The sequence below is a fragment of the Lampris incognitus genome, chromosome 12 (genome assembly GCF_029633865.1).
Source record: "Lampris incognitus isolate fLamInc1 chromosome 12, fLamInc1.hap2, whole genome shotgun sequence".
Lineage (NCBI taxonomy): Eukaryota > Metazoa > Chordata > Actinopteri > Lampriformes > Lampridae > Lampris > Lampris incognitus.
The window spans coordinates 50,766,160-50,793,101 of record NC_079222.1 but is presented as its reverse complement, the minus strand read 5'-3'; the positions used below and the strand labels follow the sequence as shown (position 1 = coordinate 50,793,101).

Below are 26,942 nucleotides of genomic sequence, written 5' to 3'. Positions count from 1 at the left end.
GGTGAGCTGAAGTGTTGTGGAGTCCTGACTCCTGAGTAACTGTGTGTGGGTCTGGCTGAGGCCATGACGGGCGCTCCTGCTCTGCACAACAATGGACAGACGGGTGAAATGAACCCAGATCCGCCACTGCAGCCTGACGCCGCAGTTCGGTTGCTGATTCCGATTCAGCGAAGCAGTGCCTGAATATGCTCTCAGAGGTTTGATGTCCTTCATTGTTTTGCTGTGATTTATCCACAGCACATCTTAGCCACTTACCAGCTGCTACGCCGGCGCAGGAAGCTTCAGGAATGCTTTGGCGTTAATGTGGAAAAAACGGTGTGTCTTATCTCAGTGTCTGCATCTACTTGGTTAGTCATGACTGTAGGTGGCCTGGTTTACCCAGCAGACCTCGCAGCACTAGGCTGACTTCATTACCCTCAGGTCAGTATAGTTACAGATAAGCATCTTTAACACAGCTCTGATGTTTGTCACACGGGAAACAGTCCTGGTCTAGTTCTCATTAACTTTCCTTTTCCAACACGTTCATTTGTGCTAGCAGTCACATTGTTAAACCCCCTCCCTCCCTCCCTGCTGCTGCTGCCTTCTTTGTCTTCAAGTTGCAAACAGCAGTCCGAGGAAAACAAGAAGGACATTTTGAAGTGTTTTCATTTATTTGCAGGCAGTCATTTGTAAAGTTCACCTTCAGTTCCTCAATTTACAAATCTGGGCATCGTTAATTAATGCTGAATACAAACAGTGAAACTGAGCCCCTCTGTGACACACAACTCCTTTAATCCCCCACTTAAACCCGAATAACAGGAGGCTGTCATCAGCATAGAGAACACGTTCCCAGGCACATGTGAGACTCCACTTGGAAAGAAAGCCGGCTACGGTCGAATTAAAATATTTTTCAGATTTGTACTACTCTGAAAAGAAGTACATCTTCCTCATGAAATGTAAGTGTAAATAAACATGAGCATGTTTGGGTGGGGGGAAAGGGAAAGAAAAAACAGCGCTGCCCCTCAAGAAAAGTGCATGTAAACCGTTCGTTTAATGTCATTTTCGGCAGCTGCAACGTATTTGAAGATGTCGGTGTGGAAGCACACAGAAAATGGGTGAAAGCTACTGAAAACCGGGTTTGGAAAACACCGCATGCTACGTAGCTTTGACTCAAGGTTGGATGGCATCCACCTTTACAACAGAAACAGGCCTCTGAAGGTCCGGCTGGGCCTGCAGACAGACGGGGAGAGGTCTGCCTCTCTAGCAGCTGACCCTGTGTATTAATACTCTAAGAAACAACGAGGTACGGTCAGATTACAGTCTACCAAGTCTGGACTCCATATGTTGTGACGGTTATGTGTTAATAAGCATCAAACGTGTGCTTCAGCTCTACAACGTGGGTTTGGGTTATAATTGAAAATCTAAATTATTTACAGTTTGTTGCAAAGCCCTGTGACTTGAACGAGAGATTTACCTGTTTCTAAGAGGGCTCTAGCTCTCCTTCACCCACACCACATGCAACCTTTGACTACCCAGTGGACTGATAGCTCACACACACACACACACACACAAATTAATAAAACTCCAAATCCCAACCAGACTCTTCATCAGCAGGAGGGTCTTCAGTGTCCTCAGGGAAATAGTCAAAGTTTCTGTTGTCCAGTGGTCCATCCACCTGTCACAAGAAGAAAATATAAAATGTTATATATATATATATCATATATATCATATATATCACACACATATATATCACACACACACACACACACACACACACACACACACACACACACACACACACACACACACACATATATATATATATATATATATATATATATATATATATATATATATATATGATATAGGATTTAGGATTTAGGATTTAGGATATAGGTATAAAGATACCCACTCTGGGTGTAAAGGGAGAGTCCATGGTTCCCTGGCGAAGGCCTTCCCAGTCAAAACCCTCAAACCACCTAAAGATGAAGGATGACCTCATCATCATCTCCTGAAAGCAGCGTTCATAGTACAGGTGGACTCTTATCAAGGGAGATATTCTTAGTTCTCATAAACATCTCTTCTGTCTCACTTGTGTTTCTGAATGTCCTTCACTCCACTTTTCTGATTTCCAAGCCTCTCTGATGGGTTATCCCTGGAGAAAAAGCACACCGTCACACAAACCCACGTACAGACATGCATACATACAAGCTAATACATACAAACCCCAAGTCCACTGAAGTTGGGACGTTGTGTAAAACGTAAATAAAAACAGAATACAATGATTTGCAAATCCTTTTCCACCTATATTCAATTGAATACACTACAAAGACAAGATATTTAATGTTCACACTGATAAACTTTATTGTTTTTTGCAAATATTCACTCATTTTGAATGTGATGCCTGCAACACATTCCACAGAAGCTGGGACAGGGGCATGTTCACCACTGTGTTACACCACCTTTCCTTTTAACAACACCCAATAAGCGTTTGGGAACTGAGGACACTACTTGTTGAAGCTTTGTAGGTGGAATTCTTCCCCATTCTTGCTTGATGTGCGACTTCAGTTGCTCAACAGTCCGGGGTCTCCGTTGTCGTATTGTGCGCTTCATAATGCGCCACACATGTTCAATGGGAGACAGGTCTGGACTGCAGGCAGGCCAGTCCAGTACCCGCACTCTTTTACTACGAAGCCCCGCTGGTGGAACACCTGCAGAATGTGGCTTGGCATTGTCTTGCTGAAATAAGCAGGGACGTCCCTGAAAAAGACGTCGCTTGGATGGCAGCACATGTTGCTCCAAAACCTGTATGGACCTTTCAGCATTAATGGAGCCTTCACAGATGTGCAAGTTACCCATGATGCCATGGGCCCTAACACCCCCCCCCCCCCATACCATCACAGATGCTGGCTTTTGGACTTTGTGCTGAGAACAATCTGGATGGTCCTTTTCCTCTTTAGCCCGGAGGACACGACGTCCATGATTTCCAACAACAATGTGAAATGTGGACTCGTCAGACCACAGCACACTTGTCCACTTGGCGTCAGTCCATCTCAGATGAGCTCGGCCCAGAGAAGCAGGTGGGGTTTCTGGGTGGTGTTGATATATGGCTTTGGCTTTGCATGGGAGAGTTTTAACTTGCACTTGTAGATGTAGCGACCAACTGTGTTAACTGACGATGGTTTTCCCAAGTGTTCCTGAGCCCACCTGGTCATATCCTTTACACAATGATGTCGGTTTTTAATGCAGTGCCGCCTGAGGGGTCGAAGGTCACGGGCATTCAATGTTGGTTTTCGGCCTTGCCGCTTACGTGTAGAGATTTCTCCGGATTCTCTGAATCTTGTGATGACATTATGGACTGGAGATGATGAAATCCCTAAATTCCTTGCAGTTGTACGTTGAGAAACGTTGTTCTTAAACTGTTGGACTATTTGCTCACACAGTTGTTCACAAAGTGGTGAACCTCGCCCCATCCTTGCTTGTGAACAACTGAGTCTTTCGGGGATGCTCCTTTTATACCCAATCATGACACTCCCCTGTTTCCAGTTAACCTGTTCACCTGTGGAATGTTCCAGACAGGTGTTTTTTGAGCATTCCTCAACTTTCCCAGTCTTTTGTTGCCCCTGTCGCAGCTTCTTTGGAACGTGTTGCAGGCATCAAATTCACAATGAGGGAATATTTGCAAGAAACAATAAAGTTTATCAGTTTGAACATTAAATACCTTGTCTTTGTAGTGCATTCAATTGAATATAGGTGGAGAAGGATTTGCAAATCATTGTATTCTGTTGTTATTCACGTTTTACACAACGTCCCAACTTCACTGGACCTGGGGTTTGTACAAACACCCACGCTCAGAGGGGGGCAGGTGGAGCACAGGATCCTCTGGCTGGTTTGGAAAGGCTGCTTGGTCGGACCGGCTTTGTGGATCACCTGCAGAGGCGTTTGATGAGGTTAGCGGCATTCTTGGTGATCTTCTTTGGAAACTCTATCATGTCGATCCCTCTCAGGATGATGTTATAGGTTTTCATCGGATCAGATCCTGAGAATGGAGGACTAAAGATGGACCATTAGACAGGCAGACACACACACATACACACACACACACAGATCAGAATCAGAATCAGAATCACAATACTTAATTCCTCCGCGAGGGGAAATCGGGCTGAAGTTGGGAAATTGAGATAGATCAGTTCTTATTTCCCCGCCAAAAGTAATGTGTTTTCAGTTTGTAAATGACAAGGTTACATCCAGATAATTAATCTAAAATAAAAAAGAAAGAACAAAGTTTCAAGATGCCAATAATTCCTATTCAACTCCACAATTGACAAGTTGCACAAGTTTTGACTAGTTCACTGGTGGAGCTGTTTCAGTCCCGTGACCTGGTTATCGAAACCATCAAGACCATGAAGTCTTTCTGGTCTGGGAAATTAGCTGGAGGAATTAAGTGTCATCTGGACATTATGTTGGCTCCAGAACCGTGCTGGCATAGTGCTGAAGAACCATGTGCATGTGTGTTGTTCTAGAAAATACCCCCCGGTACCTGCCACTGAGGAGCTCATAGATCAGGATTCCTAGAGACCAGCAGTCAGCTGAACTGTCGTGGCCCTTATTCAAGATGATCTCAGGGGCCACATACTCCGGAGTCCCACAAAACGTCCATGTTTTCTTACCCAGACCCACCTTCTTAGCAAAGCCAAAGTCCACCTGAAGAAGCAAAACACTGAAGACATTTCCTGCACCGTTTCCCACGCCTGGTAGCCTGTGTGTGTGTGTGTGTGTGTGTGTGTGTGTGTGTGTGTGTGTGTGTGTGTGTGTGTGTGTGTGTGTGTGTGTGTTTTCTAGCTTCTGCATATAAAGAAGGTAATTCGGTGGCATGTTTGGATACCAGCTTGGCATATCCCCGATGGTCGAGTATGATGTTCTCAGGCTTGAGGTCTCTGTAGATGATCCCTCTGCAGTGCAGGAAGGCCAGAGCCTCGATGACACAGCCCGTGTAGAACCGGGTGGTGCCGTCATCGAAGGAGCCCCTGAAGGAGACACACGTAAACATTAAGGCTTGAAGGTACAAGGGCGTCCGGGGAGCGTGGTGGTCTATTCCGTTGCCTACCACCACGGGGTGGCCGGTTCGAATCCTCCGGCTCGGTCAGGCTACAGACACAACTGGCCGTGTCTGCGGGTGGGGAGCCGGATGTGGGTATGTGTCCTGGTCGCTGCACTAGCGCCTCCTCTGGCCAGTAGGGGCACCTGTTCAGGGGGGAGGGGGAAGTGGGGGGAATAGCGTGATCCTCCCCCTGGTGAAACTCCTCACTGTCAGGTGAAGAGAAGTGGCTGGTGACTCCACATGTATGGGTGGAGGCATGTGGTAGTCTGCAGCCCTCCCCGGATGGGCAGAGGGGGTGGAGCAGAGACCGGGACGGCTCGGGAGAGTGGAGTAACTGGCTAAGAACAATCCACCCATTATCCTAACCGCTTATCCTGCTCTCAGAGTCGCGGGGATGCTGGAGCGTATCCCAGCAGGCATTGGGCGGCAGGTGGGGAGACACCCCGGACAGCCCGCCAGCCCCCCCCCCCACCACACACACACACACACTCACACTTAGGGAGAATTTAGTACAGCTGATTCACCTGACCTACATGTGTTTAGACTGTGGGAGGAAACCCAAGCAGACACGGCAGAACATACAAACTCCACACAGAGGACAACCCGGGAACACCCCCAAGGTTGGACTATCCCGGGGCTCGAACCCAGGACCTCCTTGCTGAGAGGCGACCACACTAACCACTGCAACACTGTGCTGCCCTGGCTAAGAACAACTGGGGAGAAAAATGGAAGAAAAAAAAAGGCTAAAGGTGCTTATGACTTATAGTAACAGTCTTCCAGAGTCAAATACACATGGAGATGTGACACACACACACACACACAGACACACACAGACACACACACACACACACACACACACACACACACACACACACACACAGATACCTGTCTCTCAGCAGTGTCCAAAGTTCCCCTCCTAGGCAGGCCTCAAGCAGCATGTAGAGATATTTGGCATCTCTGAATGTTCGATACAGTCTGCAGAGAGGAGCGAGAACTATGTTCAGCACCTGGTGTGATAAGTAATAATACTCAGTCTTCTCTTTCAGAACTATGTTCAGCACCTGGTGTGATAAGTAATAATACTCAGTCTTCTCTTTCAGAACTATGCTCAGCACCTGGTGTGATAAGTAATAATACTCAGTCTTCTGTTTCAGAACTATGTTCAGCACCCGGTGTGATAAGTAATAATACTCGGTCTTCTGTTTCAGAACTATGTTCAGCACCCGGTGTGATAAGTAATAATACTCAGTCTTCTGTTTCAGAACTATGTTCAGCACCTGGTATGATAAGTAATAATACTCAGTCTTCTGTTTCAGAGCTATGTTCAGCACCCGGTGTGATAAGTAATAATACTCAGTCTTCTGTTTCAGAACTATGTTCAGCACCCGGTGTGATAAGTAATAATACTCAGTCTTCTGTTTCAGAACTATGTTCAGCACCTGGTATGATAAGTAATAATACTCAGTCTTCTGTTTCAGAGCTATGTTCAGCACCCGGTGTGATAAGTAATAATACTCAGTCTTCTGTTTCAGAACTATGTTCAGCACCCGGTGTGATAAGTAATAATACTCAGTCTTCTGTTTCAGAACTATGCTCAGCACCTGGTGTGATAAGTAATAATACTCAGTCTTCTGTTTCAGAACTATGTTCAGCACCTGGTGTGATAAGTAATAATACTCAGTCTTCTCTTTCAGAACTATGCTCAGCACCTGGTGTGATAAGTAATAATACTCAGTCTTCTGTTTCAGAACTATGTTCAGCACCCGGTGTGATAAGTAATAATACTCAGTCTTCTGTTTCAGAACTATGTTCAGCACCCGGTGTGATAAGTAATAATACTCAGTCTTCTGTTTCAGAACTATGTTCAGCACCTGGTATGATAAGTAATAATACTCAGTCTTCTGTTTCAGAGCTATGTTCAGCACCCGGTGTGATAAGTAATAATACTCAGTCTTCTGTTTCAGAACTATGTTCAGCACCCGGTGTGATAAGTAATAATACTCAGTCTTCTGTTTCAGAACTATGTTCAGCACCTGGTATGATAAGTAATAATACTCAGTCTTCTGTTTCAGAGCTATGTTCAGCACCCGGTGTGATAAGTAATAATACTCAGTCTTCTGTTTCAGAACTATGTTCAGCACCTGGTGTGATAAGTAATAATACTCAGTCTTCTGTTTCAGAGCTATGTTCAGCACCCGGTGTGATAAGTAATAATACTCAGTCTTCTGTTTCAGAACTATGTTCAGCACCCGGTGTGATAAGTAATAATACTCAGTCTTCTGTTTCAGAACTATGTTCAGCACCTGGTGTGATAAGTAATAATATTCAGTCTTCCCTTTCAGAACTATGTTCAGCACCTGGTGTGATAAGTAATAATACTCAGTCTTCTCTTTCAGAACTATGTTCAGCACCTGGTGTGATAAGTAATAATACTCGGTCTTCTGTTTCAGAACTATGCTCAGCACTTGGTGGGATAAGTAATAACACTCAGTCTTCTCTTTCAGAACTATGTTCAGCACCTGGTCTGATAAGTAATAATACTCGGTCTTCTGTTTCAGAACTATGTTCAGCACCTGGTGTGATAAGTAATAATACTCAGTCTTCTGTTTCAGAACTATGTTCAGCACCTGGTATGATAAGTAATAATACTCAGTCTTCTGTTTCAGAGCTATGTTCAGCACCCGGTGTGATAAGTAATAATACTCAGTCTTCTGTTTCAGAACTATGTTCAGCACCTGATGTGATAAGTAATAATACTCAGTCTTCTGTTTCAGAACTATGCTCAGCACCTGGTGTGATAAGTAATAATACTCAGTCTTCTGTTTCAGAACTATGTTCAGCACCCGGTGTGATAAGTAATAATACTCAGTCTTCTGTTTCAGAACTATGTTCAGCACCCGGTATGATAAGTAATAATACTCAGTCTTCTGTTTCAGAGCTATGTTCAGCACCCGGTGTGATAAGTAATAATACTCAGTCTTCTGTTTCAGAACTATGTTCAGCACCCGGTGTGATAAGTAATAATACTCAGTCTTCTGTTTCAGAACTATGTTCAGCACCCGGTATGATAAGTAATAATACTCAGTCTTCTGTTTCAGAACTATGTTCAGCACCTGGTATGATAAGTAATAATACTCAGTCTTCTGTTTCAGAGCTATGTTCAGCACCCGGTGTGATAAGTAATAATACTCAGTCTTCTGTTTCAGAACTATGCTCAGCACCTGGTGTGATAAGTAATAATACTCAGTCTTCTGTTTCAGAACTATGTTCAGCACCTGGTGTGATAAGTAATAATACTCAGTCTTCTGTTTCAGAGCTATGTTCAGCACCCGGTGTGATAAGTAATAATACTCAGTCTTCTGTTTCAGAACTATGTTCAGCACCCGGTGTGATAAGTAATAATACTCAGTCTTCTGTTTCAGAACTATGTTCAGCACCTGGTGTGATAAGTAATAATACTCAGTCTTCCCTTTCAGAACTATGTTCAGCACCTGGTGTGATAAGTAATAATACTCGGTCTTCTGTTTCAGAACTATGCTCAGCACTTGGTGGGATAAGTAATAACACTCAGTCTTCTCTTTCAGAACTATGTTCAGCACCTGGTCTGATAAGTAATACTACTCAGTCTTCTCTTTCAGAACTATGTTCAGCACCTGGTCTGATAAGTAATAATACTCAGTCTTCTGTTTCAGAACTATGTTCAGCACCTGGTATGATAAGTAATAATACTCAGTCTTCTGTTTCAGAGCTATGTTCAGCACCCGGTGTGATAAGTAATAATACTCAGTCTTCTGTTTCAGAACTATGCTCAGCACCTGGTGTGATAAGTAATAATACTCAGTCTTCTGTTTCAGAACTATGTTCAGCACCTGGTGTGATAAGTAATAATACTCGGTCTTCTGTTTCAGAACTATGTTCAGCACCTGGTGTGATAAGTAATAATACTCGGTCTTCTGTTTCAGAGCTATGTTCAGCACCTGGTGTGATAAGTAATAATACTCAGTCTTCTGTTTCAGAACTATGTTCAGCACCTGGTGTGATAAGCAATAATACTCAGTCTTCTGTTTCAGAACTATGTTCAGCACCCGGTGTGATAAGTAATAATACTCAGTCTTCTGTTTCAGAACTATGCTCAGCACCTGGTGTGATAAGTAATAATACTCAGTCTTCTGTTTCAGAACTATGTTCAGCACCTGGTGTGATAAGTAATAATACTCGGTCTTCTGTTTCAGAACTATGTTCAGCACCTGGTGTGATAAGTAATAATACTCGGTCTTCTGTTTCAGAGCTATGTTCAGCACCTGGTGTGATAAGTAATAATACTCAGTCTTCTGTTTCAGAACTATGTTCAGCACCTGGTGTGATAAGCAATAATACTCAGTCTTCTGTTTCAGAACTATGTTCAGCACCCGGTGTGATAAGTAATAATACTCAGTCTTCTATTTCAGAACTATGTTCAGCACCTGGTGTGATAAGTAATAATACTCAGTCTTCTGTTTCAGAGCTATGTTCAGCACCCGGTGTGATAAGTAATAATACTCAGTCTTCTGTTTCAGAACTATGTTCAGCACCCGGTGTGATAAGTAATAATACTCAGTCTTCTGTTTCAGAACTATGTTCAGCACCTGGTGTGATAAGTAATAATACTCAGTCTTCTCTTTCAGAACTATGTTCAGCACCTGGTGTGATAAGTAATAATACTCAGTCTTCTCTTTCAGAACTATGTTCAGCACCTGGTGTGATAAGTAATAATACTCGGTCTTCTGTTTCAGAACTATGCTCAGCACCTGGTGTGATAAGTAATAATACTCAGTCTTCTGTTTCAGAACTATGTTCAGCACCCGGTGTGATAAGTAATAATACTCAGTCTTCTGTTTCAGAACTATGTTCAGCACCCGGTGTGATAAGTAATAATACTCGGTCTTCTGTTTCAGAACTATGTTCAGCACCTGGTGTGATAAGTAATAATACTCGGTCTTCTGTTTCAGAGCTATGTTCAGCACCTGGTGTGATAAGTAATAATACTCAGTCTTCTGTTTCAGAACTATGTTCAGCACCTGGTGTGATAAGTAATAATACTCAGTTTTCTGTATCAGAACTATGTTCAGCACCTGGTGTGATAAGTAATAATACTCAGTCTTCTGTTTCAGCAGTGGTCAGAAGCCTGACCCCACCTGATGGTGAAGGGGCTGTGAGCGTCCATCATGATGCGGCGCTCCGACAAGATGTGGTCCTGTTGACTGGTGTCTAGGATGTGGCGCTTCTTCAGCACTTTCAGGGCGAACGAGCGGCTGGGCTCGTTCTTCAGCTGCACCTGATCAGCCATAGACACACAAGCACACACACAAGCACACACACAAGCACACACACAAGCACACTGTATGCAAACACAGAAACACCGTTTGCGTCCAAACACATTTCAACCAATTTCCAACTGGGAACACACCAACTCCACCCGGCTGAAGCCTCCCACTCCCAGAATGCAGACGGTTGTGATGTCACTGAGGGAAACAGAGGAGAAAAACACTTCCTCCGCCTGCAGTCTAAGAAGAGAGAACGAGACGACAGGGAGACCCATTATCAATGTGACATTTCTACGAGTCAGTGTGGGTATGAGCTGTGGTGTGGGTATGAGGTGTGGTGTGGGTATGAGCTGTGGTGTGGGTATGAGCTTCTGTGGTGTGGGTATGAGGTGTGGTGTGGGTATGAGGTGTGGTGTGGGTATGAGCTGTGGTGTGGGTATGAGGTGTGGTGTGGGTATGAGGTGTGGTGTGGGTATGAGCTGCTGTGGTGTGGGTATGAGGTGTGGTGTGGGTATGAGCTGTGGTGTGGGTATGAGGTGTGGTGTGGGTATGAGCTGCTGTGGTGTGGGTATGAGGTGTGGTGTGGGTATGAGCTGTGGTGTGGGTATGAGGTGTGGTGTGGGTATGAGGTGTGGTGTGGGTATGAGGTGTGGTGTGGGTATGAACTGCTGTGGTGTGGGTATGAGGTGTGGTGTGGGTATGAGGTGTGGTGTGGGTATGAGCTGTGGTGTGGGTATGAGCTGTGGTGTGGGTATGAGGTGTGGTGTGGGTATGAGCTGTGGTGTGGGTATGAGCTGTGGTGTGGGTATGAGCTGTGGTGTGGGTATGAGCTTCTGTGGTGTGGGTATGAGGTGTGGTGTGGGTATGAGGTGTGGTGTGGGTATGAGGTGTGGTGTGGGTATGAGCTGTGGTGTGGGTATGAGGTGTGGTGTGGGTATGAGGTGTGGTGTGGGTATGAGCTGTGGTGTGGGTATGAGGTGTGGTGTGGGTATGAGCTGCTGTGGTGTGGGTATGAGGTGTGGTGTGGGTATGAGCTGTGGTGTGGGTATGAGGTGTGGTGTGGGTATGAGCTGTGGTGTGGGTATGAGGTGTGGTGTGGGTATGAGCTGTGGTGTGGGTATGAGGTGTGGTGTGGGTATGAGCTGTGGTGTGGGTATGAGGTGTGGTGTGGGTATGAGCTGCTGTGGAGTGGGTATGAGCAGTGGTGTGGGTATGAGGTGTGGTGTGGGTATGAGCTGTGGTGTGGGTATGAGCTGTGGTGTGGGTATGAGGTGTGGTGTGGGTATGAGGTGTGGTGTGGGTATGAGGTGTGGTGTGGGTATGAGGTGTGGTGTGGGTATGAGGTGTGGTGTGGGTATGAGGTGTGGTGTGGGTATGAGGTGTGGTGTGGGTATGAGCTGTGGTGTGGGTATGAGCTGTGGTGTGGGTATGAGGTGTGGTGTGGGTATGAGGTGTGGTGTGGGTATGAGCTGTGGTGTGGGTATGAGGTGTGGTGTGGGTATGAGGTGTGGTGTGGGTATGAGCTGCTGTGGTGTGGGTATGAGGTGTGGTGTGGGTATGAGGTGTGGTGTGGGTATGAGGTGTGGTGTGGGTATGAGGTGTGGTGTGGGTATGAGCTGTGGTGTGGGTATGAGGTGTGGTGTGGGTATGAGCTGTGGTGTGGGTATGAGGTGTGGTGTGGGTATGAGGTGTGGTGTGGGTATGAGCTGCTGTGGTGTGGGTATGAGGTGTGGTGTGGGTATGAGGTGTGGTGTGGGTATGAGGTGTGGTGTGGGTATGAGGTGTGGTGTGGGTATGAGGTGTGGTGTGGGTATGAGGTGTGGTGTGGGTATGAGGTGTGGTGTGGGTATGAACTGCTGTGGTGTGGGTATGAGGTGTGGTGTGGGTATGAGGTGTGGTGTGGGTATGAGCTGTGGTGTGGGTATGAGCTGTGGTGTGGGTATGAGGTGTGGTGTGGGTATGAGCTGTGGTGTGGGTATGAGCTGTGGTGTGGGTATGAGCTGTGGTGTGGGTATGAGCTTCTGTGGTGTGGGTATGAGGTGTGGTGTGGGTATGAGGTGTGGTGTGGGTATGAGGTGTGGTGTGGGTATGAGCTGTGGTGTGGGTATGAGGTGTGGTGTGGGTATGAGGTGTGGTGTGGGTATGAGCTGTGGTGTGGGTATGAGGTGTGGTGTGGGTATGAGCTGCTGTGGTGTGGGTATGAGGTGTGGTGTGGGTATGAGCTGTGGTGTGGGTATGAGGTGTGGTGTGGGTATGAGGTGTGGTGTGGGTATGAGCTGTGGTGTGGGTATGAGGTGTGGTGTGGGTATGAGCTGCTGTGGTGTGGGTATGAGGTGTGGTGTGGGTATGAGCTGTGGTGTGGGTATGAGGTGTGGTGTGGGTATGAGCTGTGGTGTGGGTATGAGGTGTGGTGTGGGTATGAGCTGCTGTGGAGTGGGTATGAGCAGTGGTGTGGGTATGAGGTGTGGTGTGGGTATGAGCTGTGGTGTGGGTATGAGCTGTGGTGTGGGTATGAGGTGTGGTGTGGGTATGAGCTGCTGTGGTGTGGGTATGAGGTGTGGTGTGGGTATGAGGTGTGGTGTGGGTATGAGGTGTGGTGTGGGTATGAGGTGTGGTGTGGGTATGAGCTGTGGTGTGGGTATGAGGTGTGGTGTGGGTATGAGCTGTGGTGTGGGTATGAGGTGTGGTGTGGGTATGAGCTGCTGTGGTGTGGGTATGAGCTGCTGTGGTGTGGGTATGAGGTGTGGTGTGGGTATGAGGGGAGGGTATGGGTATGAGGTGTGGTGTGGGTATTAGGTGTGGTGTGGGTATGAGCTGCTGTGGTGTGGGTATGAGGTGCTGTGGAGTGGGTATGAGCTGCTGTGGAGTGGGTATGAGCTGCTGTGGAGTGGGTATGAGGTGTGGTGTGGGTATGAGCTGCTGTGGTGTGGGTATGAGGTGTGGAGTGGGTATGAGCTGTGGAGTGGGTATGAGCTGTGGAGTGGGTATGAGGTGTGGTGTGGGTATGAGCTGTGGAGTGGGTATGAGCTGTGGAGTGGGTATGAGCTGGTGTGGTGTGGGTATGAGCTGCTGTGGTGTGGGTATGAGCTGCTGTGGTGTGGGTATGAGGTGTGGTGTGGGTATGAGCTGTGGTGTGGGTATGAGCTTCTGTGGTGTGGGTATGAGGTGTGGTGTGGGTATGAGCTGTGGTGTGGGTATGAGCTTCTGTGGTGTGGGTATGAGCTTCTGTGGTGTGGGTATGAGCTGTGGTGTGGGTATGAGCTTCTGTGGTGTGGGTATGAGCTGTGGTGTGGGTATGAGCTGTGGTGTGGGTATGAGCTGCTGTGGTGTGGGTATGAGGTGTGGTGTGGGTATGAGGTGTGGTGTGGGTATGAGCTGTGGTGTGGGTATGAGGTGTGGTGTGGGTATGAGGTGTGGTGTGGGTATGAGCTGTGGTGTGGGTATGAGCTTCTGTGGTGTGGGTATGAGCTTCTGTGGTGTGGGTATGAGCTTCTGTGGTGTGGGTATGAGCTTCTGTGGTGTGGGTATGAGCTTCTGTGGTGTGGGTATGAGCTTCTGTGGTGTGGGTATGAGCTGCTGTGGTGTGGGTATGAGCTTCTGTGGTGTGGGTATGAGCTTCTGTGGTGTGGGTATGAGCTGTGGTGTGGGTATGAGCTGCTGTGGTGTGGGTATGAGCTGTGGTGTGGGTATGAGGGGAGGGTATGGGTATGAGGTGTGGTGTGGGTATGAGGTGTGGTGTGGGTATGAGGTGTGGTGTGGGTATGAGGTGTGGTGTGGGTATGAGGTGTGGTGTTGGTATGAGGTGTGGTGTGGGTATGAGCTTCTGTGGTTTGGGTATTAGGTGTGGTGTGGGTATGAGCTTCTGTGGTGTGGGTATTAGGTGTGGTGTGGGTATGAGCTTCTGTGGTGTGGGTATGAGCTGTGGTGTGGGTATGAGCTTCTGTGGTGTGGGTATTAGGTGTGGTGTGGGTATGAGCTGTGGTGTGGGTATGAGCTTCTGTGGTTTGGGTATGAGGTGTGGTGTGGGTATGAGCTTCTGTGGTGTGGGTATTAGGTGTGGTGTGGGTATGAGCTATGGTGTGGGTATGAGCTTCTGTGGTGTGGGTATGTGGAGTGGGTATGAGGTGTGGAGTGGGTATGAGGTGTGGTGTGGGTATGAGGTGTGGTGTGGGTATGAGGTGTGGAGTGGGTATGAGGTGTGGTGTGGGTATGAGGTGTGGAGTGGGTATGAGGTGCTGTGGTGTGGGTATGAGGTGTGGTGTGGGTATGAGCTGTGGTGTGGGTATGAGGTGTGGTGTGGGTATGAGGTGTGGAGTGGGTATGAGCTTCTGTGGTGTGGGTATGAGGTGTGGTGTGGGTATGAGGTGTGGTGTGGGTATGAGGTGTGGGTATGAGGTGTGGGTATGAGGTGTGGGTATGAGGTGTGGTGTGGGTATGAGGTGTGGGTATGAGGTGTGGTGTGGGTATGAGCTTCTGTGGTGTGGGTATGAGCTGTGGTGTGGGTATGAGCTTCTGTGGTGTGGGTATTAGGTGTGGTGTGGGTATGAGGTGTGGTGTGGGTATGAGCTGTGGTGTGGGTATGAGGTGTGGTGTGGGTATGAGCTGTGGTGTGGGTATGAGCTGTGGTGTGGGTATGAGCTTCTGTGGTGTGGGTATGAGCTTCTGTGGTGTGGGTATGAGGTGTGGTGTGGGTATGAGGTGTGGGTATGAGGTGCTGTGGTGTGGGTATGAGGTGTGGAGTGGGTATGAGCTTCTGTGGTGTGGGTATGAGGTGTGGGTATGAGGTGTGGTGTGGGTATGAGGTGTGGGTATGAGGTGTGGTGTGGGTATGAGCTGTGGTGTGGGTATGAGCTTCTGTGGAGTGGGTATGAGGTGTGGTGTGGGTATGAGGTGTGGGTATGAGGTGTGGGTATGAGGTGTGGTGTGGGTATGAGGTGTGGTGTGGGTATGAGGTGTGGTGTGGGTATGAGGTGTGGTGTGGGTATGAGGTGTGGTGTGGGTATGTGGAGTGGGTATGAGGTGTGGTGTGGGTATGAGGTGTGGTGTGGGTATGAGGTGTGGTGTGGGTATGAGGTGTGGGTATGAGGTGTGGTGTGGGTATGAGGTGTGGTGTGGGTATGTGGAGTGGGTATGAGGTGTGGGTATGAGGTGTGGTGTGGGTATGAGGTGTGGTGTGGGTATGTGGAGTGGGTATGAGGTGTGGTGTGGGTATGAGGTGTGGTGTGGGTATGTGGAGTGGGTATGAGGTGTGGGTATGAGGTGTGGTGTGGGTATGAGGTGTGGTGTGGGTATGTGGAGTGGGTATGAGGTGTGGGTATGAGGTGTGGTGTGGGTATGAGCTGGTGAACTCACTTCGCCTTCAGCTCGTCACTGTCATAGTGTTTACTGCTGACGTCATCCAGCCCTTCAATCAGCTGCTTGAAAGACCTGCAGAGAAACAAGCAACTCGTGAGAATGCAGCGAGAAAACCCACATCAGCAGAACAAGGATTTGCAGTGTGACATGATGATAGTAAATATGCTATGTATCATATATAATATATAAATTATAATATTTATACTGTGGTGAATTCGGGGGGCAGCTCGGCCGGAGCGTCACAGCCGGGACGTGAACTCGGATTTCCCGCACTGCGGGCGACAACGTTAACCAGTCGACTAAAGGGTTCGACCCGTTAGCCCAGGGCTAGCGGGCCTATTCATCCGTGATCATTACAATAGTGTGACCGGCGACTAGATGTCGTCTGAAAGTCTGGTTAATGTGATATCAGTAAAAGTTGTCCTTCCCTGCTCTTACAAGCCGCATTACAGTAAGACAGTACAGTTTGCTGAACATATCAGACTGCCTTTATGCAGGGGCCATAATCCATAATCCAGGGGCCATAATCCATAATCCAGGAGCCATAATCCATAATCCAGGGGCCATAATCCATAATCCAGGAGCCATAATCCATAATCCAGGGGCCATTATCCATAATCCAGGGAAGTTGAATCAGTTCATCTGGACACAACTTTTATTGACAGATACTTTTCATCACCATCTAAGTAACCTCTTCAGCCTCAACCACCCTTATAAACCCCCACCCTTGTAAACAATACAGTGACTGCAGGTACCCCCACCCTTGTAAACAATACAGTGACTGCAGGTACCCCCACCCTTGTAAACAATACAGTGACTGCAGGTACCCCCACCCTTATAAACAATACAGTGACTGCAGGTACCCCCACCCTTATAACCATACAGTGACTGCAGGTACCCCACCCTTATAAACAATACAGTGACTGTAGGTATCCCCACCCTTATAAACAGTACATTTACTGCAGGTACCCCCACCCTTATAAACAATACAGTGACTGCAGGTGTCCCCACCCTTATAAACAATACAGTGACTGCAGGTACCCCCACCCTTATAAACAATACAGTGACTGCAGGTACCCCCACCCTTATAAACAATACAGTGACTGCAGGTACCCCCACCCTTATAAACAATACAGTGGCACAACAACCCAAACCAACGACCTGTTTGGGAAACTAAACAGACAGTGGCCAAGAGGATGACACAACCCAGGAGAGCAAACACGTCAGATCAGGACTCCAGAGTCTACACCATCTACACAGTCTACACCATCCATAGGCCAGTTGTCACTCTTTCAAGGATAAGAATGTGCACATCATTGATAGGGAGGAACGCTGGTTTGAACGGGGAGTCAAAGAGGGGGGAACAACCATCGCTGAACCGGTGGGGTGGGGGGTAAGAGTACATCTGTCAACATCTTACAATGCTGTGATTGCAACTGTTCCCATATCCTCTGTGAATAGTGCACATGACCACTGTAACTCTGGTTAATGGTCACACCCATATTTACATATGAAAGTGATCATTGGTTTGGGTCTTTATACCACTGTATTGTTTAAAGGGTGGGGTACATGCAGTCACTGTCACCTGCAGTCACTGTATTGTTTATAAGGGTGGGTGTACCTGCAGTCACTGTATTGTTTATAAGGGTGGGGGTACCTGCAGTCACTGTATTGTTTATAAGGGTGGGGACACCTGCAGTCACTGTATTGTTTATAAGGGTGGGGGTACCTGCAGTCACTGTATTGTTTATAAGGGTGGGTGTACCTGCAGTCACTGTATTGTTTATAAGGGTGGATACCTGCAGTCACTGTATTGTTTATAAGGGTGGATACCTGCAGTCACTGTATTGTTTATAAGGGTGGATACCTGCAGTCACTGTATTGTTTATAAGGGTGGGGGTACCTGCAGTCACTGTATTGTTTATAAGGGTGGGGGTATCTGCAGTCACTGTATTGTTTATAAGGTTGGGGATACCTACAGTCACTGTATTGTTTATAAGGGTGGGGGTACCTGCAGTCACTGTATTGTTTATAAGGGTGGGGGTACCTGCAGGCACTGTATTGTTTATAAGGTTGGGGATACCTACAGTCACTGTATTGTTCATAAGGGTGGGGATACCTGCAGTCACTGTATTGTTTATAAGGGTGGGGGTATCTGTAGTCACTGTATTGTTGATAAGGGTGGGGGTACCTGCAGTCACTGTATTGTTTATAAGGGTGGGGGTATCTGTAGTCAGGTGAGACTGAAGAGGTCACTTAGATGATGATGAAACGTTTCTGTCAATAAAAGCTGTGTGCAGATGAACTGATTCAACGCTCTGTGAACTTATTAGACTGCTGTAGCTGAGTGAAATGAACGAGGAATGCCTCCACCTGCTGGGTCATCATATCCACATCACTTATGAACATTTCTCATAATTTTCTTGCATGTAAATATCTTATGAAAGCACCAACAGTCGTCCTAAAAACATGATCGCATGATGAATATTTAGGTATTCAGTAACATATATTGTGAAGTTTGATTTTGTCTATACTTTCCAAACCTAATAGGTCTGTTGAACCACTCACTCTCTGTCAATGACCAGACAGGTGACATCTCCCAGAGCTGTGACGCTGGCTGTGCGAACGTCTTCCCTGAAGGGTAGAAGGAAAGGGGTCATACAGAAACGCATGTTTGTACACAACATCCACTGTGTATGTTAAACGACTGATTGGTTTAATGGTGAGCATCAATCTTGAAACACAATTTGCCTACCATGGGTATGCCTACGCTACCTTTGTCTGCATGTGTTTGTGAAGACGTTACTTCCAACCTTATAAGACTGTCGAGCTTGCAGTTCATTTGGTGGGGAAATATTTTATCTCGACTTCTGAACATTTTATCCCCTCCTTTCCCTTCGATGTAATCACGTTTTTTTCAACAACAAAAAAAGGAAACCTGTACCCCATCATCTCCTCCATCATGTTAGCACTTCATTGAAATTAACTACCTCTCATCTCATCTCATCTCATCTCATCTCATCTCATCTGCAGCCACTTCTCCGGGGTCAGGTTGTGGTGGCAGCAAGCTAAGTAGGGCACTCCAGATGTCCCTCTCCCCAATAATGCCCTCCAGCTCCTCATGCGGATCCAAAGGTGTTCCCAGGCCAGATTGGACATGTAGTCCCTCCAGCGAGTTCTGGGTCTACCCCGGGGTCTCCTCCCAGTTGGACGTGCCCGGAAAACCTCCAAAGGAAGGCGCCCAGGAGGCATCCTAATCAGATGCCCGAACCGCCTCAACTGGCTCCTTTCAACATGAAGGAGCAGCAGCGTTACTCTGAGCTCCCGCTGGATGTCCGAGCTCCTCACCCTATCTCTAAGGCTGAGCCCAGACACCCTACGGAGGAAACTCATTTCAGCCGCTTGTATCCACAATCTCACCCTTCCAGTCACTACCCAAAGCTCATGACCATAGGTGAGGGTTGAATGGTAAACTGAGAGATGTGCCTTCCGGTTCAGCTCCCTCTTTACCACAACGGTCCGGTATAATGTCTGCCTTACTGCTCCATCCTACCCTCACTCGTGAACAAGACCCCGAGATACTTGAGTTCCTTCACTTGAGGCAACAACTCATCCCCAACCCAGAGGGAGCAATACACCATTTTGCGGTAGAGAATTTCTTTCTTTTTTTTTTGAGGTAGAGCCTAAAACTTGGAGGTGCTGACTCTCATCCCGGCCATTTCACACTCAGCTGCAAACCGCCCCAGTGCACACTGGGGGTCACGTTCTGATGAAGCCAACAAAACCACATCATCTGCAAAGAGCAGAGATGCAATTTTGAGGTTCCCAAAACGGACACACTCCTCACCTTGGCTGCGCCTTGAGATCCTGTCCATGAATATCACAAACAGAATCGGGGACAAGGGACAACCTTGGCAGGGTTCGATACACATCAAAAACGTGCTTGACTTAGTGCCGAGAATGTGAACACAGCTCTCACTTTGATTATACAAGGCCCAAATGGCTTGTAGCAACTGCCCTGGTATTCCATACTCCTGCAGTAACCCCCAGAGAATGCCCCGGGGTACACGGTCGTAAGCCTTCTCCAAGTCCATGAAACACATGTACACTGGCTGGTCAAACTCCCTTGCCCCCCTCAGCACTTCCGCAAGCGTAAAGAGTTGGTCTGTTGTTCCACAACCAGGATGGAATCCACATTGTTCCTTCTGGATCCGAGGTTCCGCAATCAGTCGGAGCCTCCTTTCCAGCACCCTCGAGTAGACTTTCCCAGGGAAGCTGAGCAGTGTGATGCACCGATAATTAGAGCACACCCTCCGGTCCCCCTTTCTGAATATGGGAACCATCACCTCAGTCTGCCACTCCACAGGTACTGTCCCCGACCTCCACGCAACACTGAAGAGGCATGTCAACCAAGACAGCTCAACAATGTCCAGAGCCTTCAGCATCTCAGGGGGATCTCATCCACACCTGGCACCTTGCCACCGAGGAGCTTCTTATCTACCTCAGAAACCTCTGCCAGGGATATGGGTGGGGCTTCCCCGAGTCTTCAGACTCTACCTCCTCCACTGAGGACGTGTTAGCCGGGTTCAGGAGCTCTTCAAAGTGTTCTTTCCACTGCCTGACAACATCCCCAGTCTGGGTCAGCAGTTCCCCTCCCCAGCTGAACACAACCTGAGTCAAGCACTGCTTCCCCTTCCTAAGTCACCAGAACTTCCTTGAGGCCAAACAAAAGTACTTCTCCATTGCCTCGCCGAACTCCCACACCTGAACTTTTGCTTCTGTGACTGCTGAAGCTGCAGCCCTTCTGGCCTCCCGGTACCTACCTACTTCTTCAGCAGACCCCTGGGCCAACCAAGCCCGAAAGGCCCCCTGCTTCAGCCTGACAGCTTCCCTCACCGCCGGTGTCCACTAGTGGGTTCTTAGGTTGCCACCTTGACAGGACCTGATGACCTTATCACCACAGCTCCTACCTGCCGCATCTGCAATAGAGGCTTTGAACATGGCCCACTCACACTCCATGACCCCAGCCTCCCTCGGAATACATGAAACTTCTTCTGGAGGTGGGAGCTGAAGACCTCATGGACAGGGGCCTCCGCCAGATGTTCCCAGTTCACCCTCACTACACGTTTGCGGTTGCCAGGTCTGTCTGGCAGTCTTCCCCGCCATCTGATCCAACTCACCACCAGGTAGTGATCAGTTGACAGCTCTGCTCCTCTCTTCACCCGAGTGTCCAAAACATATGGCCACAGATCTGATGATCCAACCACAAAGTCTATCATCGATCTTGGCCTAAGGTGTTCTGGTACCAAGTACACTTATGAACTACCTTACGTTCGAACATAGTATTTGTTATGGCCAATCCATGACTAGCACAGAAGTCCAATAACAAGGCACCGCTCGCTGCTAGGGAGGCCATTCCTCCCAATCATGCACCTCCAGGTTTCTCCATCGTTGCCCACGTGAGCGTTGAAATCCCCCAGCAGAACGATAGAGTCCCCAGGTGGAACCCTATCGAGGACACCACCCAGAGACTCCAAGTAGGCCAGATATGCCAAACTGCCATTCAGTGCGTAAGCACACACACAACAGTCAACTTCTCATCAATGTAGAATAAATTCTTCATGCTTCATTCTTCTGCTTACATTTTGTATTTGAACTTTGCGCTGTTTGATTTCTTAGTTTGGGGGACAGTTGTTTACATTAATGTAAACTTACACCTGAATGATATATTAAGTTTTTGAAGAGTAAGTGTTTGTACACTATAAGTTATATAAATTGTGAGTGTATGTTGCGTACCCTTTCAGAGCCTGCTCGCCAAACCATTCCCCCCTGGAGAGAGTATTCAGGAACATCTGCTCCTCGTTGTCAGATTTCTGTTGAGTAACCTTAACCTGTGGGCACAAGATACTGTGGAGGTGACTGGTTCCTAACTTTCATGACCATGATGCCATGAGGTAGAAAAAAGAGGGTACCTCCATCCTTCCACAAAACGCACACTTTTACAAGCGACTTCATTGTGATGTAGTCATGATGACATTTTATTCCCTGTGTACAATATTAGGCTGGTTTTACGTGCCTGCTCCATGCAGTTGGCTGCCAAACAGTGTAAAACAATATAACTTAGTTGTGTGCTCGGTTTGAAAAAAAATCAATAAATTCTTAAATCCAATTTGTACCCTTTTTCTGAGTCAGTCTTTCTGTTGGATGGCAAACCTTTTCACCACTGCCTTGCTGGGTGTGGAGCCATGTTGTTGAGTCATCCTACAGTGAGATGTCTATGATATAAACGAGAGGCTAAAGTCTCATCCAAAGCTGTGGAAACTGCAACTTCCAAGTGCTCTCACATTTCCTCCCCTATTCATAGCCACCACTTCTCACCCACAATATTTCTCATAATCCCCTCTTCATTCTGTTGTCATCCTCTTAAGCTCTTCCTCACCTGCCCTTCACTGATGATGAAGAATGTGTCTCCGGTGGCTCCCTGACGGATGATGTAGTCGCCCTCACTGTAATGAGTCTGAGGAGGGAGATTAGACGGACGGGTTTTAGAAGGCCTTGGCTTATTAGAGAAAAAAAATGTCTAATAATGGACCCGTACAACCAAAGCAAAGGATGTAAACAGAAGATTAAAGGAACACTTCCTTGGCTAAATTAAGGGTCTAATCCCCTATGGGAATTGATTCTAGTCATACAGCACAAGAATACTCAGTGCTTCTGACGGTACTTGTAAGGGCTGCTGTAGCCGTCCTGATAAACTAAAGAAAAGACAAGAGCCTTATGGCTGACGCTGGTCCACTGGTCTGTTTGGTCCAAGACTGATTCTTCCTTCGCGTTTTAAGTATTCGTTTAAACTTGCTTGAAGGCACACAATGAAATAATGAATTGCATCCATGAAATAATAACTTTTAACCTGACCTAATACACGTATACACAAAGCACGAATACACAGAGGCTATGCACGGTCAGAAAAACCGCGTGGCTCCACTCCTCCATCTAGGCAACCCAGGAACACCCTTCTCCAGTTCTTAAAGAGACATGCACCTATCTAAGACCACACAGAAAACTTAGTACATACGTAAAGAAAGCAGTTACCTAAAGTATTGAATTGAATTAAAACATTAATTATTAACCACCGGGAGACATTTGGCTCCTACTGTCTTACATGTTACATGTTAGGTGTGTATCTGTATATATTTGTGTGGTATCTGGTTCTATGTGTATGTGTGTACAAGTAACTGTGTACAAGTGTGTGTATATATATATATATGATGATGACGATCACCTCCTCCAACCCATCAGCCAGTTTACTGAGAACATCCTCAGGCAGCGACTGAAATGAGGGGACACTGGGGTCGGGGGGGGGGTAGGGTTTAGGGAGAGATACGAGTTATAATGTGTAGAAGTTATGTTGAAATATGACAGTGCAACAAAAATTGAATAATTATAATCTACAGCGGATTCAGATGGCATTCAGACCCCTTCACTTTTTTGCACACTTTATTGTGTTGTAGATTGAATTTTAAATGGATAAAATTGCCCTTTTTGCCTGTCAATATGTACTCAGTAAACCGTAATGACAAAGTGAGGACACGTTTTTAGAAAACTTTCCAAATGTATCACAACTAAAAAACTGAAATCTTTCATTTAAATAAGTACTCTGACCCTTACTCCAGTACTTTGTAGAAGTCCCTCTGGCAGCAATCAGAGCTTCGAGTCTTCTTGGGTAAGTCTCTACCAGCTTTGCACACCGTGATTTGGGCAGTTTATCCCATTCTTCCTGGCAGATCCTCTCAAGCCCTGGCCTATTGGATGGGAAGTGTCTGTGAACTGCCATCTTCAGGTCTCTCCACGGATATTCTATGGGGTTTAAGACTGGGCTTTGTCCGGGCCACTCAAGGACATTCAGAGACGTGTCCTGAAGCCACTCCAGCATTGTCCTGGCTGTATGCTTCAGGTCATTGTCATGCTGAAAGGTGAAAGGTCATCCTCAGTCTGAGGTTGGTCACGTGCATTTGGAGCAGGTTTTCTTCAAGGGCCTCTCAGTATTTGGCTGCATTTATCCTTCCCTCAATTCTGACCGGTCCCCTGTCCCTGCCACTGAGAAGCACCCCATAGCATGATGTTGCCACCACCATGCTTCATCGTAGGGATGGTATTAGCCAGGTGATGGGCAGTGCCTGGAGTTCACCAGACATAGTGCTTGAGTTCTGCCCAAAAAGTTCAATTTTTGTCCCATCAGACCAGAGAATTGCTTTCCTCATGCTCTCAGAGTCTTTTAAAGGGCTGTCATATGCCTTTCACTAAAGAGTGGCGTCCATCTAGCCATAAATGCCTGATTGATGGATTGCTGCTGAGATTATTCGTCCTTCCGGCAGGTTCTCCCATCTCTGCGGAGGCCTTCCGAAGCTCTTTTAGTGTGAATGTTGTGTTCTTGGTTACCTTCCTGACCAAGGCCCTTCTTGCCCATGTTCACACAGTTCGGCCAGACTGCCAACTCTAGGAGGAGTCCTGGTGGTTCCAAACGTCTTCCATGTCGCAATTATTGAGGCTGCTGTGCTCCTGGGAGCACTCAAGGCCTTGGGAATGGTTTATACCCTTGCCCTGATCTATGCCTCGACACAACTTTATCACAGAGGTCTACGGAGAGTTCCTTGGACTTCATGGCTTGGTTTTTGGCCTGACATGCGGTGTGAATTATGGGACCTTATATACCCAGGTGTGCCTTTCTACATTATGTCCAGTCAATTCAGTTTGCCACAGGTGTACTCCCGTCAAGTTCTAGACACATCTCACGGATAATTTAAGCAAACAGGAGGCACCTGACCACAATTTGGATTGCCACAGCAGAGGCTCTTTATGTAAATGAGAGATTTCAGTTTTTTTTTAAATAAATGTTCAAGTATTTCTAAAAACACGTTTTTTTAGGCATTATGGGTTGTTGAGTGAAGTGTGGTGATACACAATTGAGGGTAGATTCCCCAGGGGCTGCTGCTCCTTTAAGGCAGACGTTCAGAGTGCTGACGTAGGCACTGCTTAGAGCTTCCGGGGTGGAGCCATGTTTGCAGCAGCCTAGCGGTTGGTTAGCTGGTTGCCAGGAGAGATTGTGCTGTATCGGTGTCGTTTTGTGTGGCGAGTAAACGGAATTGACTCGACTCGACCTCTCCGTCTCCTCATTCCTGCACCCCCACAGTAGAATGATGGGTAAAGATGGCAATTTTATCTATTTAGCATTAAATCTACAACTCAATGAAGTGTTGAAAAAGTGAAGGGGTCTGAACTTGGTTATGTACCTGCACAGAAACTCCATGTACTGAGCATGTTTGATCAGACCAGTCCTCATCATTATGGTCTGAAACCGCTGTCTGTCAATGGCCCAGAGTTTGATGTCAGTCAAGGCTGAAGATATACCAAAAGAGAGAAAGGAGGGAGTTGTCCTTGTCTTCACAGACATCACTACGTTCTCCACTCTCATCCTCCAATTAGCAGAGCAGATGCATGGAACAAACATGTTGTATATTACACACACACACACACAGTATTGGTATTGCAAAATAAGTGCTTGGAAATTTGTCTGAAATAATGGTAATGTTCCCTTATTCCAGCGTCATGAAAAATCTTTGTTTTGCAACTTGTTTCCATCAAATTTTCACATTGAAAATGCAAGTACCTTTATGCTGCAACGCAACATGACAGACTTCATATTTCTTCTCTTGTCGATGCTTTTCCCCTTCCAAGTCCCTTTCTTGTCCTCCTCCTAGTTTCTGTTTTCATTCGTTCACTTCATGTATTTAGGCGCTAGTGCAGCGACCAGGACACATGCCCTCATCTGGCTTCCCACCCGCAGACATGGCCAATTGTGTCTGTGGGGACACCCGACCAAGCCGGAGGTAGCATGGAGATTCGAACTGGTAAGCCCCATGTTGGTAGGCAATGAAATAGACCAGTACGCTACTCAGACAGCTCACTTCATGTATTTATCATGAACCCTTTTTTCTCTGCCTGTCAATGGCCCAGAGTTTGATATCAGTCAAGGCTGAAGATATACCAAAAGAAAGAAATGGGGGTTGCCCTTGACTTTACAGACATCACTACACTCTCATCCTGTGGACAGCTGACACACCAGTGGCACTGGCAGAAAGCATGCTGAAGTTGAAGGACATCATCAGGAACCCGTGTACGGGGAGACAAGGACTCGGAACCACCCACTTCCAGCAATGGGGGAGAGCAGACCCAAGCCGAGGCCCGACACCAGGAGGAGGGATGACGAAGGTCATGGGCCATGGAACATGGATCACAAGAAGCCTGGACAGAGTAGGACCTGTCAAAGCGGAAGTCACGTGGTCTGAACTTTGGAGACTGGAACCCTTTCACATCTCTTTCCTGCTCCCATCAGTGTACGACATTCTTCCAACACCAACAAACCTGCACAGGTGGGGGAAGAGGGGGACCCAATGTGCAAGTTATATGGAGAGAGAGGCACTTTGACGCACACACTGATACGGTGCAAGATTGCACTCAGCCAGGGGAGATACAGATGGCATCATGACAAGGTCCTAAGAGCACTGGCTGACAACTTGGGGCAGGAAAGATGGAAAAAACGTCAGACCCAGTGAGACGAGCCCCATCCATCCAGTTCATCGAGGGGGTGGGAGAAGCCACCTTCCTCCAAGAAGACCAAGAAGAACCTCCTGCAGCTGGCACTATCATGGAGATGAGGGTGGACCTGGGAAGAGAACCACACTTTCCCAAGGTTGTCCAAACATTCCTGAGGCCTGACATAGTCATATGGTCAGAGGAGGCGAAGAGGATCATCTTGATAGAACTGACAGTTCCATGGGAAGACAGATGTGAAGAGGCCTCGGCGAGGAAGCCCTCCAAGTATCAGGACCTGGTCCAACAATGCAGGGACAAAGGGTTTCAGGCATGGCTACTTCCAGTCGAGGTTGGATGCAGGGGTTTCCCTGCACAGTCACAGCTGAGGAGGAGGCTGGAGGAGGCAGCGGAAAGAGTCTCTTGTTGGCTCTGGAACAGGCGGGAGGAAATGAGCTGGAAGCCAGGAGGAGATGGGCAGTGACTGGCCATCACTGCCGATCCGCCAACTGGAGGACATTGTGGTTCAGGGTTGAGATGTCTGAGGAAAGTTGGATGCCACCTGACGACATCTTCTCCTGGCTGAAAGCTTCAGTCAGAACGTGGCTGAAGCC

The 26,942-nt window shown here is 47.3% G+C and overlaps 1 protein-coding gene across 5 annotated transcripts in view; it reads right to left on the bottom strand.

Moving 5' to 3' along the window:
* Positions 1–1,366: 1,366 nt before the first annotated feature.
* Positions 1,367–26,942, bottom strand: part of LOC130121771 (cGMP-dependent protein kinase 1-like) — a 36,803-nt gene continuing 11,227 nt past the window's right edge. For 4 of the 5 annotated variants that reach the window (XM_056290654.1, XM_056290658.1, XM_056290657.1 and 1 more), the window contains exons 6-20: positions 25,029–25,134; positions 23,021–23,084; positions 22,178–22,255; positions 21,535–21,629; positions 18,307–18,372; positions 15,736–15,810; positions 10,527–10,623; positions 10,255–10,394; positions 5,966–6,055; positions 4,865–5,006; positions 4,520–4,683; positions 3,910–4,032; positions 2,072–2,134; positions 1,892–1,958; positions 1,367–1,654 (exon numbers count right to left, since the gene is read on the bottom strand). In XM_056290654.1, coding sequence (XP_056146629.1) covers positions 1,553–1,654; positions 1,892–1,958; positions 2,072–2,134; positions 3,910–4,032; positions 4,520–4,683; positions 4,865–5,006; positions 5,966–6,055; positions 10,255–10,394; positions 10,527–10,623; positions 15,736–15,810; positions 18,307–18,372; positions 21,535–21,629; positions 22,178–22,255; positions 23,021–23,084; positions 25,029–25,134 — 1,472 coding nt within the window. In that variant the 3' untranslated portion in view covers positions 1,367–1,552. Of the gene's footprint in view, positions 1,655–1,891; positions 1,959–2,071; positions 2,135–3,909; positions 4,033–4,519; positions 4,684–4,864; positions 5,007–5,965; positions 6,056–10,254; positions 10,413–10,526; positions 10,624–15,735; positions 15,811–18,306; positions 18,373–21,534; positions 21,630–22,177; positions 22,256–23,020; positions 23,085–25,028; positions 25,135–26,942 lie in introns of all 5 variants that reach the window. The other variant, XM_056290656.1, reaches the window with a different exon arrangement.